At 48.7% G+C, this 13774-nt stretch overlaps 1 protein-coding gene across 1 annotated transcript in view; it reads left to right on the plus strand.

Moving 5' to 3' along the window:
- Window positions 1–13774, plus strand: part of LOC149473686 (atrial natriuretic peptide receptor 1-like) — a 206497-nt gene that overhangs the window by 134663 nt on the left and 58060 nt on the right. Inside the window, exon 17 of the mRNA XM_089674786.1 lies at window positions 4255–4348. Within this exon, the coding sequence (XP_089530912.1) occupies window positions 4255–4348 (94 nt within the window). The remainder of the gene's footprint in view (window positions 1–4254; window positions 4349–13774) is intronic.

The following is a 13774-nucleotide window of genomic DNA, read 5'->3' on the forward strand; positions in this document are numbered from 1 at the left end:
GGCATCCTTACGTTTCTAACACATTACTCAATCCATATCAGTAAAGATATCCAATATAATATTTTTCCCTATTGAGATCTGATGTGTTTTTCAAAGTGTTTCTTTAATTTTTTTGAGCAGTGTATATATCACCTGTGATGGCAATAGGCAGTGACAGGTATTCTTTTCTGAGAAATCTGGGGTCTATTAGACTCTAGATATCTCCTCTGCCCTTAAATCATCTGCTCTCACTAAGATCTGTGTGATCATCTTTATATCTGGCAAAATCAAAGTGATGAAATGCTTGTAGCTTCTGGTTTCTTAGACTATAGAGATGATTGGATCCATTCCAGTCTCCAATCAGCTCTATGGTCATGCCGGTGGAAACGCCGGCTGCATCCTCAGGTTCCCCGATGGCACGGGAAGCCATGGAAGGCAGTGGGGGGTGCGCATCTAATTAGCTTGTAGGACTGCTTTTACCTGAAATTCGATCGCCGGATGAAAATAATGATACTGGTTTACCACTTAAAGTCCAGTGATATACCAGTACATTGCTGGTCCTTGTTGGGAATATATGGTATGTTATTTTTAATTTATGTAGCCTGTGGGCTGAATGAAAAAAGAGAAGAAATCTCTGCCAGAAAAAGTGTGTAGTATGCCCACCATTGGAATATACTGCCCTGTATCCACCCACTTCTAATGTTGGGCATACATGAAATTTTCTTTTTTTTTTTCTTCATCCACATCGATCAATGTGGATGAAGAAATCTCTGCCAAATTTTTTTTTTTAAATATATGCCGAAACATATGAATGATCCACCCACTGACCACCCCAGGCCCCCATGCTTGAGCATATATGTTTTGTTTAGCTGCACGCACTGATGTATATCCTGAGAGCACTGTCTGTTGCTGTCAAAATAATCAGATCAGTGCTGCAGCTGAATGGTGTTCCTGCAAAGAAAACAACGGTTAACAATAAAACTGTTTCAATAGAACAGTAACTCAATAAAACAACAACTTTTAATTGAAATCTGTGCCAAAAAATATGAAAAAATAAATGTATGCCGAAGCTTGGGCATATATGGGGTTTTTTAACTGAGGATGAAAATCTCATCCAGCAGAACTGCACACACTGGCATAACTCCTGAGAGCACACCTTGTTGCTGTCAGAATAAACAGATTGGTGCTGCAGCTAATTGGTGTTCCTGCAAAGAAAACAACAACGGTTAGCAATAAAACGGTAGCGATAGTACAGTAACTCAATAAAACAACCTTTTTATTCAAATCTGTGCCAAAAAATATTATTTAATACATATGCCGACGATTAGGAGTGATCCACCCATTGGCCACCCCAGGCCCCCATACTTGGGCATAAACGTTCTTTTTATAACAAAATGAACAATCTCATCCAGCAGTGCTGCACACACTGACGGATATTCTGAAAGCACACCATGTTGCTGTCAGAATAAACAGATCAGTGCTGAATGGCATTCTTGCAAAGAAAACAACAATGGTTAACAATAAAACAGTAATTCAATAAAACAACTATCTTTTTTTATGTTTTTTTTTAACTTTTTAAAAAGATTAAAAAAAAACTAAAATCCAGATGTTAGGGTCTCCTAAAATGCGATAGCCAGTTTCCTGACTATCTAACATCTTTTGGGACCCTGTGTATATATGTGCCCTAGAATGTGCTGTACCCTATACTAATACTCAACTAGTGTGTGGTAACGATGGAAGCAGTTCTTGAGGCAGAGACCAGGTTGGCCAGGACAGGAGGGACAGAAAAAGCAGGTGTCACCCCTAATTCCATGTCTGCTACAGATACAACATCTTTTTTGGGGTGACTTTTGGGTTGGGGTGCCAGGAATGGCATCAGGAAAATGCCTCACATGCAGTCGGCTTACTGTATCTGGGTTGGGGGTTTGGGCCACAGCACCTTCTGAATACAAAAGGGCCGTGATGATCTCGTCCTGGAATTTTAGGAAAGATCCACTTCGTCTAGATGCTTTGTAAAGCACAAAAGCATTGTACAGAGCCAATTGCAATGAATATACAAACGCTTTATGTACCAGTGTCTGACTTTATGGGAAACTAAGTACGGCTTCATCATCTGGTTGTTGAAGACCACCCCTCCCATGTTAAGATTATAGTTGTGGGGCTTCTCAACACCGGCTGCTGTGGAAATTTAGATGGTTGTGTCTGCGTGAATGTAAAGGCAGGACGAAAGCATCCTGTTTTGTGCTTCCACTTCCACTTCCCTTCACTGGGAAGGGGTTTTCTTTAAGTAACACCCTTTCAAAATCAACTGCCTGCTGAACACCTGTTTAATGAATAATTAGAATCACCTGTAGATGAATTCTTGTTAAGTAGGATTTTGTTGTCTAAAATTTAGCTTTGCTCCTAAGACTTTCATTAGGGTGTATGCATTTTTGCAACATGGTCTTGAATGAATTTGTTAGGAAAAATACTTTTTTGTGTGTGCAAATTAACAAATCTTGTTTGCAATCAATGACCCACATTTGTGGGAGTATTTTGTAGTATAGTGTCTCATAGAAAATTCTGATTCTCAAAGGAAAGTAAAGGTTTTCTAACATCTGTTGGAGTGTACTCATTTATGCTGAGCATTGTAAGTGGTACCCCATACGGAAAAAAGATGATACCAAGTACAAAACTATCTTGCCACTGATCCCCATGTAGTCTGGGCATTCAGGGGGTTCCCCATGACTATGTTTTCCCTCGTAAATCTGAAAATGACATGTATAGCCTGTTGCCCTCTCACAGGTCTTATACATTTTGACCCCATGTCTGGCACGCTTGCTGGGGAGAAATTGTTTGAATGCAAGGCAGCCAGAAAAATTAATGAGGGAATCATCAACACAGATGTTTTACTGGGGAGTATATATATTTACAAGTTTCTGGATAAGGTGATTTTAGGAGGGGCCAAATTTTGTGGAGCCTTTCATATTCTGGGTCACCACAAGGATGACAGAGTGTATCGTCATTGAAATGTATAAATTGCATTATATTCTCATATCTATGCCTTGCCATGGCAGCAGAGAACAAGGGCATATGATGAATCAGGGCTGTGAACCAATACCACCGCAATTCATTCTTTTTATTAATTCCCAAGTTGAGTTAGGTAAAAAAAAAACTTTAAATTCAGAAATTCAACCCCCCCCCCCCCATGTGCGGCCATGCTGTTTTAAAAAGTGACAGCTAGTAGGGGGAGAAGATGAGTGCTCTGACTCAGTTGCCTACACGCTAGTTCTAAAAGTCAAAAGTCAAAAGCTCACCTGGCTGCAGATCGCTTGCCCAACAGCCTCTTACTCATCAGGTGTGGCCCTTTGGCCCTTTGAGTTGCTGAGGCAAGGAAGCAGAGGGGCTCTTCTTTCCTGGACATGTCCAGGAACCCAGGGAGTTGTGGGAAGTAGAGTTAAAGGGGTCTGCACCTGCTTCTTGCTACTTTCTTTTTGAACCAATAAAAAAGGCAATTGGAGCTTGATTTAGCTAGTGGCCACAGCAAATAGCCCCTGACCTTTACAGTATAGTTATAGTAAAGCTACTAGATATTTAATTGGATATATGTTTTAAAAGTCTGACCATCACATTAGTTTTAATAATAATTCTATAAATTTAATTTTTTACACTCTAAAACAAATTACTTATATGCTGAATAATGCATTTCAGCTGGCGTTTTCTCATCAGAAGCTTACCTGGGCCGAAGTCTTTCTTTTAATGCACTTTATATCTGCAATCTATCTTAGTGTGCAGTTTTTAGATATGTCTAATTTGCTTCCTCAGTTTGTGTTATGTTGCTTAGTTCAAGGTGTACAATGATCGATAGTCAGGTTCTGGACCTCTGTTTACTGGAACTGCTTAAATAAGCTTTATGTTTCCATTTCAAATGCTAAGTGCCATAATCTGATATTGCTTTCTTGCCACTATAATGAACATGATATTATGCACATATAAATAAGTCTACATTTAAAGGGCTTTCTAATGTAATGTGGATTTCTAATGTCAGTGTATAGGCAATCCTCTTCAGGAAGTTTTATTTAAAAACTGGGCAGCTTTAAATCATAACTTGAACCAAACAACTAAACTATGTAGCAGGAATAAATATATGTGAACTGTTTTACCATTGAAAAAAACATGAGTTATTCTGCTTGGACAGTATTGTGATTCACACATTTCTACCATACTATATTGCTGAAAACTTATTCAGCTAACGCTAACACATAATTAATCATTTACATTTCTTTTTACGTATAGATGGAAAAATATAGTAAACATCTGGAACTGTTAGTTGCTGAACGTACCCAAGATCTAATGCATGAAAAGCAAAAAACAGACAGATTACTGTACAGTAAGTTAATGTATTTCTTCTCTTCTTACCCAGTTGTAGTTTTTGTGGCTTCACTGGTGATTAATAACATTCATCTGCTGTTTTTGTAAGACTTTATTTGTAAACCAAAAAAGAAAATGCAGAGGTAAAAAAAATATACATTTTCTCAGAGCTGGTAAGACAAAGAAAATGCAAAGAAATTATAGATATTAATGTAAAGTATCATAGTTTATTCATCATAAAAGTATATATTACATTATCTGTAATGGAACATGACAACATATGTAATAACAAGGTGTATTTTTGTTTTTTTTTAGCTTTGGAAAAAGTAGGGGGAGTTTATAAATTTGGTCAGTTTTTTATCTGTTTTTTTATCTGTTATCAAGTGCTCCATTGGGCTCTGGCTAACATTGGTTTGGCAGACAGAGAGTGAGGGTAACTCTTCAATAGTGATGAGTAGAGATGAGCGAATCGAAGTAGGCGAAGTGGAATTCGAGTCGAATATTGGAATCCGAAAAATAGCCTACTTCGGACGCGCGAATCGAAATTTTTCCTAAAATGGCGGCGGACATGTGCGGCGACGGAGCGGGGATGTCTGGGAAGGCGCGCAGACAAGGCGCGCTGACCCATAATGCATTCCTTAATGACATGTGATCGCATTAGCCAATCAGCAGCCAGGCAGCCAGCACTGTGTAATGGTCGAGCTATAAATAGCGGCCATTTTAGAATTCTTCATTTGCCTCCAGTCATTCAAGAGAGGTAGACCGCTCTGTATTAGGGACAGAGTTAGGGCCACAGAAACGTTACTTGGGGACAGAGAAACGTTACTTAGGGACAGAGAAGCATTACTCAGGGACACAGAATTGTTAATGAGGGCCACAGAATCGTTACTTAGGGCCAAAGAAACGCTAGTTAGGGCCACAGAATTGTTACTCAGGGACAGACAGAATTGTTACTGAGTGCCAGAGAATTGTTACTTAGGGCCACAGAAACGTTAGTTAGGGCCACAGAATTGTTACTCAGGGACAGACACAGAATTGTTACTGAGGGCCACAGAACTGTTACTTAGGGCCACAGAAACGTTATTAGGGCCACAGAATTGTTACTCAGGGACAGACAGAATTGTTACTGAGTGCCAGAGAATTGTTACTTAGGGCCACAGAAACGTTAGTTAGGGCCACAGAATTGTTACTCAGGGACAGACACAGAATTGTTACTGAGGGCCACAGAACTGTTACTGAGGGCCACAGAAACGTTAGTTAGGGCCACAGAATTGTTACTCAGGGACAGACACAGAATTGTTACTGAGGGACACAGAATTGTTACTGAGGGCCACAGAACCGTTACTTAGGGCCACAGAATTGTTACTTAGGGACACAGAATTGTTACTGAGGGCCACAGAACCGTTACTTAGGGCCACAGAATTGTTACTTAGGGACACAGAATTGTTACTGAGGGCCACAGATTTGTTACTTAGGGCCACAGATTTGTTACTTAGGGACACAGAATTGTTACTGAGGGCCACAGAACTGTTACTTAGGGCCACAGAATTGTTACTCGGACAGACACAGAATTGTTACTCAGGGATACAGAATTGTTACTGAGGGCCACAGAACCGTTACTTAGGGCCACAGAATTGTTACTCAGGGACACAGAATTGTTACTGAGGGCCACAGAACTGTTACTTAGGGCCACAGAATTGTTACTCAGGGACACAGAATTGTTACTGAGGGCCACAGAACTGTTACTTAGGGCCACAGAAAGGTTACTCAGGGACACAGAATTGTTACTGAGGGCCACAGAACTGTTACTTAGGGCCACATAATTGTTACTCGGACAGACACAGAATTGTTACTCAGGGACACAGAATTGTTACTGAGGGCCACAGAACCGTTACTTAGGGCCACATAAACGTTAATCAGGGACACAGAATTGTTACTGAGGGCCACAGAACCGTTACTTAGGGCCACATAATTGTTACTCAGGGACAGACACAGAATTGTTACTGAGGGACACAGAATTGTTACTGAGGGCCACAGAACCATTACTTAGGGCCACAGAATTGTTACTCAGGGACAGACACAGAATTGTTACTCAGGGACACAGAATTGTTACTCAGGGACACAGAATCGTTGAATTAAAGAGTATGTCAGACAACATGCAGAGGAGTGGCAGAGGAGGCAATGTTTTAGGAGCGAGCAGACGTGGCAGCAGAGGAAGGGGTCGAGGCAGCACTATTCGCAGCCAGAGGCCAGTGCTCCCGGTGTCATCCAGCGGTCGTGTCTCCACCGACAACCCTGCCGTCATCGATTGGTTGGCTCGGTCGTCTTCCTCTTCCCAGGTCACCTCTGACACCTACAGCCAACGGTCGGTGGGTACGTCAGACACAACCGTTAGTTGGCATGGCCCGGGACCAAGCCCACTGAAATCACGTGTCCTCTACCTGCCCCTGTCCTTTGGTGTTCCCTCACCAAGCGAAGTATTGCATGCTGTGGGCTCAGCCCCACTGTACAGTGAGGAAGAGCTAACAGAGGGCGGTCAGGAACGGGGGGAGACATCCGCCTTTTCAGCAGCCAGGCGAAGAAGTAGTGGCGAGGAGAGTGGCTCGGTAGCCGGTCTAGAGACAGGTCTGTCTCCTGACCCAGACGCAGCCGAGGGGGCTAGTAGTGAGGCGGAGACCCTACTTGATGATGAGGAGGTTGATCGCACTTGGCAGCCTCGTCGTCATCAGGCAATTTCTTCCGCATCATCAGGAGAAGAGGGTGGCAGCTTGGCAGCGAGCAAAACAGTCGGTGGGTTGCCCAGGAGACAGCAGCAGGGTCGCAGCAGTGTCAGTGGAGCCAAACGGCCACGGAGTAGAGCACCAGCTCCACTGCAGCCTACCACCACGGCCAGTAGTGGTGCCGGTGTGCACGGAGGAAGCAGCAGTCAGCCAGTGAGGAGTATCGGGGGCAAAGTTTCCTACTCGGCGGTGTGGCAATTTTTTGTCAAGCCGCCCGAGGAAGTAAACATAGCCGTATATCGACTATGTGGCCAGAAAGTCAAGCGTGGCCAGGGGGCCCATGTTGGGACTACAGCGTTGCGGCAGCATATGCAGCGTCGCCATTTGGTGGCCTGGGAAAACCGTGATAAAGATACGGCGGTTCTGCCCGCCCCAGCCCCCGCTCCATCACCCGCTCCGTTACTTGCTCCGTCACCTGACGTCAATCGCCCTCCATCAGCCAGTCAAGGCTCCAACACCTCTGCTGAGGGGAGTTGTCGCTCGTTGGCATCTTCCGCTCGTTCAGATGCTCCTTCTCCTGCTACTCCTCTTCACGGATTCCGTCAGCAGTCTTTCTTGGAATCCGTTTCCAAGAGACAACAGTTTGCGAGCACGCACCCGACGGTGCAAAAGCTAAACGTCCTCCTGTCCAAGTTGCTGGTGCTGCAGTCCCTCCCTTTCCAAGTGGTGGACTCAGCACCTTTCCGAGAAATGATGGCTTGTGCCGCGCCGCGGTGGAGAGTGCCAAGCCGTCATTTCTTCGCCAAAAAGGCAGTGCCAGCCCTGCATTCACATGTAGAAGAGATGGTGGGCCAGTCTTTGAGCATGTCGGTCTCTGCCAAAGTGCACGGCAGCGCCGACGTGTGGAGCTGTAACTACGGTCAGGGACAGTACATGTCATTTACGGCCCACTGGGTGAACGTGGTGCCGTCACAGCCGCACCAGCAACTTGGACAGGTCACGCCGCTTTTGCCTCCACGTTTGCACGTCCTTGGTCCGGCAAAGATGTCCGCCTCTACCACCTCTTCTTCCGCCGTGTCCTCAGCCGCCACCCCCGTGCCAAGTCCCATTACCCGACCGGCATATCACATGTGCAGGGCGCAACGGTGTCACGCTGTTCTGCACCTGGTATGCCTTGGCGAACGTAGTCACACAGGGGAGGAACTTCTCAGTGTAATGAACAGAGAAATCGACAGATGGCTGTCTCCGCGCAAACTCAAAATCGGAACCATGTTGACCGACAACGGAAAGAACATGTTGTCTGCTCTGCGTCAAGGAAGGTTGTGCCATGCACCATGCATGGCTCACGTGTTCAATCTGGTTGTCAAGCGGTTCCTAAAATCCACCATCCCACTGCAAGACATCCTTAAAATGTCACGTAAACTTTGCATGCATTTCAGCCATTCCTACACCGCAAAGCACACCCTCCTTGAGCTGCAGCGGCAGAACGGAATTGCACAGCATCGCCTGATCTGCGACGTTGCAACAAGGTGGAATTCAACCCTACACATGTTAGACCGCCTTTACGAACAGCGAAAGGCCATCACCGATTTCCTGATGTTACAAGCGGATAAAGGTACTCCCCTGTGTAACTTTGATGTCAGCCATTGGCAGCTCATGCGTGACACCTGCCGCTTGCTCAGGCCCTTTGAGGAGGCCACGCTATTCGTGAGTCGGCAGGACTATGGGATGAACGACGTCATTCCTCTGTTGCACGTCCTGGAACAAATGCTGTTAACAATGGCTGGTCAGTGGCGGTAGACGTGGCGCACAGATCTCAACGCCACATGACCCCTGTGGGGGCAGGACAGGAAGAAGAGGAGGAGGTAGAGGAGGACATTTGTGCTCAGGAATTATTGAGTGAAATGGGTGGTTTTTCCACTCAGCGGACAGGAGTGGAGGAGCAGGAGCATCTGGTAGAGGAGGAGGAGGAGGAGACAGAGGACCCAGACGCACCGTGGCAGTATGCTGTGGAGATGGAGGCAGGGAGTCCCTCGCATTCCTTGGCACAAATGGCCCATAGCATGCTCGCTTGCTTGCGTAGCGACAGCCGAATAATAACCATCAGACAGAGGGATGACTTTTGGCTGTCCACCTTGTTGGACCCTCGCTACCTTTCAAAAATGGTGGCCTTTTTCACACCTGCTGAGAGGGAGGCCAAAATAACGTACTATAAAAACCACCTATGTAGTCAGTTGGTCTCTGCCTTTGTGCGCCAACGTCCATCCTCAGACACTGTGGGCCCTGTGCGCTCGCGTTCCGCTGCCATGGCAGCAGGGGAGGGGTGGGGTGGTAGGAGCAGTGGCAGCTCCACCAGCAGCGGCTGCCTCAGTCTGCAGTCGATGATGAGTAGCTTTCTTCACCAGCGCAGTGAGGAAACTAGTAACCAGCCGCAGCAGCAGCAGCATCAGGTGGACCTGGAGCAGGACCTCAAACAACAGGCTTGGGCCTACTTGGACAGCACCCTGCCAACCGAGGTAGACAATCCCCTTGACTACTGGGCAACGAAACTTGACCTTTGGCCCCAACTAGCTGAATTTGCCCTTGAAAGGCTGTCATGCCCGGCCAGTAGCGTGGCATCGGAGCGCGTGTTTAGTGCGGCAGGAGGTATTGTAACTCCGCGGAGGACACGACTGTCCACCCAAAGTGTGGAGAGACTCACGTTTGTGAAAATGAATCAGGCGTGGATTAGTCTGGATTTCAAACCACCAGTTCCTGACACAACTGACTAAATCCGCCATGAATCATGCCTCAAACATGTGCCACTTTCAGGTCTCCTCACACACTGCTGGTGTGTTCCATTTTTTGTCATAGGGTGCTGGCAGATTACGGGCCTCCCATAGCTGCTGCCAGGCCCCTAATCTGCCATGGGCCCCTATATACCGCCTCCTCATGCTGCTGCCAAGTCCAGAGTCTGTCATGGGTCCCTGTACGGCCTCCCATTGCTGCTGTCTCCATCGCCACACTCTGCCATGTGCCACTTTCAGGTCTCCTCACACACTGCTGGTGTGTTGATTTTTTTGACATAGGGTGCTGGCAGATTACGGGCCTCCCATAGCTGCTGCCAGGCCCATAATCTGCCATAGGCCCCTATATACCGCCTCCTCATGCTGCTGCCAGGTCCAGAGTCTCTCATGGGTCCCTGTACGGCCTCCCATTGCTGCTGTCTCCATCGCCACACTCTGCCATGTGCCACTTTCAGGTCTCCTCACACACTGCTGGTGTGTTGAATTTTTTGACATAGGGTGCTGGCAGATTACGGGCCTCCCATAGCTGCTGCCAGGCCCCTAATCTGCCATGGGCCCCTATATACCGCCTCCTCATGCTGCTGCCAAGTCCAGAGTCTGTCATGGGTCCCTGTACGGCCTCCCATTGCTGCTGTCTCCATCGCCACACTCTGCCATGTGCCACTTTCAGGTCTCCTCACACTGCTGGTGTGTTGAATTTTTTGACATAGGGTGCTGGCAGATTACGGGCCTCCTATAGCTGCTGCCAGGCCCCTAATCTGCCAAAGGCCCCTATATACCGCCTCCTCATGCTGCTGCCAGGTCCAGAGTCTCTCATGGGTCCCTGTACGGCCTCCCATTGCTGCTGTCTCCATCGCCACACTCTGCCATGTGCCACTTTCAGGTCTCCTCACACACTGCTGGTGTGTTGAATTTTTTGACATAGGGTGCTGGCAGATTACGGGCCTCCTATAGCTGCTGCCAGGCCCCTAATCTGCCATAGGCCCCTATATACCGCCTCCTCATGCTGCTGCCAAGTCCAGAGTCTCTCATGGGTCCCTGTACGGCCTCCCATTGCTGCTGTCTCCATCGCCACACTCTGCCATGTGCCACTTTCAGGTCTCCTCACACACTGCTGGTGTGTTGAATTTTTTGACATAGGGTGCTGGCAGATTACGGGCCTCCCATAGCTGCTGCCAGGCCCCTAATCTGCCATGGGCCCCTATATACCGCCTCCTCATGCTGCTGCCAAGTCCAGAGTCTGTCATGGGTCCCTGTACGGCCTCCCATTGCTGCTGTCTCCATCGCCACACTCTGCCATGTGCCACTTTCAGGTCTCCTCACACTGCTGGTGTGTTGAATTTTTTGACATAGGGTGCTGGCAGATTACGGCCTCCCATAGCTGCTGCCAGGCCCCTAATCTGCCATGGGCCCCTATATATCGCCTCCTCTTGCTGCTGCCAAGTCCAGAGTCTGTCATGGGTCCCTGTACGGCCTCCCATTGCTGCTGTCTCCATCGCCACACTCTGCCATGTGCCACTTTCAGGTCTCCTCACACTGCTGGTGTGTTGAATTTTTTGACATAGGGTGCTGGCAGATTACGGGCCTCCTATAGCTGCTGCCAGGCCCCTAATCTGCCATAGGCCCCTATATACCGCCTCCTCATGCTGCTGCCAGGTTCAGAGTCTCTCATGGGTCCCTGTACGGCCTCCCATTGCTGCTGTCTCCATCGCCACACTCTGCCATGTGCCACTTTCAGGTCTCCTCACACACTGCTGGTGTGTTGAATTTTTTGACATAGGGTGCTGGCAGATTACGGGCCTCCTATAGCTGCTGCCAGGCCCCTAATCTGCCATAGGCCCCTATATACCGCCTCCTCATGCTGCTGCCAAGTCCAGAGTCTCTCATGGGTCCCTGTACGGCCTCCCATTGCTGCTGTCTCCATCGCCACACTCTGCCATGTGCCACTTTCAGGTCTCCTCACACACTGCTGGTGTGTTGAATTTTTTGACATAGGGTGCTGGCAGATTACGGGCCTCCCATAGCTGCTGCCAGGCCCCTAATCTGCCATGGGCCCCTATATACCGCCTCCTCATGCTGCTGCCAGGTCCAGAGTCTGTCATGGGTCCCTGTACGGCCTCCCATTGCTGCTGTCTCCATCGCCACACTCTGCCATGTGCCACTTTCAGGTCTCCTCACACTGCTGGTGTGTTGAATTTTTTGACATAGGGTGCTGGCAGATTACGGGCCTCCCATAGCTGCTGCCAGGCCCCTAATCTGCCATGGGCCCCTATATATCGCCTCCTCATGCTGCTGCCAAGTCCAGAGTCTGTCATGGGTCCCTGTACGGCCTCCCATTGCTGCTGTCTCCATCGCCACACTCTGCCATGTGCCACTTTCAGGTCTCCTCACACTGCTGGTGTGTTGAATTTTTTGACATAGGGTGCTGGCAGATTACGGGCCTCCTATAGCTGCTGCCAGGCCCCTAATCTGCCATAGGCCCCTATATACCGCCTCCTCATGCTGCTGCCAGGTCCAGAGTCTCTCATGGGTCCCTGTACGGCCTCCCATTGCTGCTGTCTCCATCGCCACACTCTGCCATGTGCCACTTTCAGGTCTCCTCACACACTGCTGGTGTGTTGAATTTTTTGACATAGGGTGCTGGCAGATTACGGGCCTCCTATAGCTGCTGCCAGGCCCCTAATCTGCCATAGGCCCCTATATACCGCCTCCTCATGCTGCTGCCAAGTCCAGAGTCTCTCATGGGTCCCTGTACGGCCTCCCATTGCTGCTGTCTCCATCGCCACACTCTGCCATGTGCCACTTTCAGGTCTCCTCACACACTGCTGGTGTGTTGAATTTTTTGACATAGGGTGCTGGCAGATTACGGGCCCCCTATAGCTGCTGCCAGGCCCCTAATCTGCCATAGGCCCCTATATACCGCCTCCTCATGCTGCTGCCAGGTCCAGAGTCTCTCATGGGTCCCTGTACGGCCTCCCATTGCTGCTGTCTCCATCGCCACACTCTGCCATGTGCCACTTTCAGGTCTCCTCACACACTGCTGGTGTGTTGAATTTTTTGACATAGGGTGCTGGCAGATTACGGGCCTCCTATAGCTGCTGCCAGGCCCCTAATCTGCCATAGGCCCCTATATACCGCCTCCTCATGCTGCTGCCAGGTCCAGAGTCTCTCATGGGTCCCTGTACGGCCTCCCATTGCTGCTGTCTCCATCGCCACACTCTGCCATGCGCCACTTTCAGGTCTCCTCACACACTGCTGGTGTGTTGAATTTTTTGACATAGGGTGCTGGCAGATTACGGGCCTCCTATAGCTGCTGCCAGGCCCCTAATCTGCCATAGGCCCCTATATACCGCCTCCTCATGCTGCTGCCAAGTCCAGAGTCTCTCATGGGTCCCTGTACGGCCTCCCATTGCTGCTGTCTCCATCGCCACACTCTGCCATGTGCCACTTTCAGGTCTCCTCACACACTGCTGGTGTGTTGAATTTTTTGACATAGGGTGCTGGCAGATTACGGGCCTCCCATAGCTGCTGCCAGGCCCCTAATCTGCCATGGGCCCCTATATACCGCCTCCTCATGCTGCTGCCAGGTCCAGAGTCTGTCATGGGTCCCTGTACGGCCTCCCATTGCTGCTGTCTCCATCGCCACACTCTGCCATGTGCCACTTTCAGGTCTCCTCACACTGCTGGTGTGTTGAATTTTTTGACATAGGGTGCTGGCAGATTACGGGCCTCCTATAGCTGCTGCCAGGCCCCTAATCTGCCATAGGCCCCTATATACCGCCTCCTCATGCTGCTGCCAGGTCCAGAGTCTCTCATGGGTCCCTGTACGGCCTCCCATTGCTGCTGTCTCCATCGCCACACTCTGCCATGTGCCACTTTCAGGTCTCCTCACACACTGCTGGTGTGTTGAATTTTTTGACATAGGGTGCTGGCAGATTA

The sequence above is a fragment of the Staurois parvus genome, unplaced genomic scaffold (genome assembly GCF_062004578.1).
Source record: "Staurois parvus isolate SC_StPar_1 unplaced genomic scaffold, SC_StPar_1.0 ptg000012l, whole genome shotgun sequence".
Classification (NCBI taxonomy): Eukaryota; Metazoa; Chordata; class Amphibia; order Anura; family Ranidae; genus Staurois; species Staurois parvus.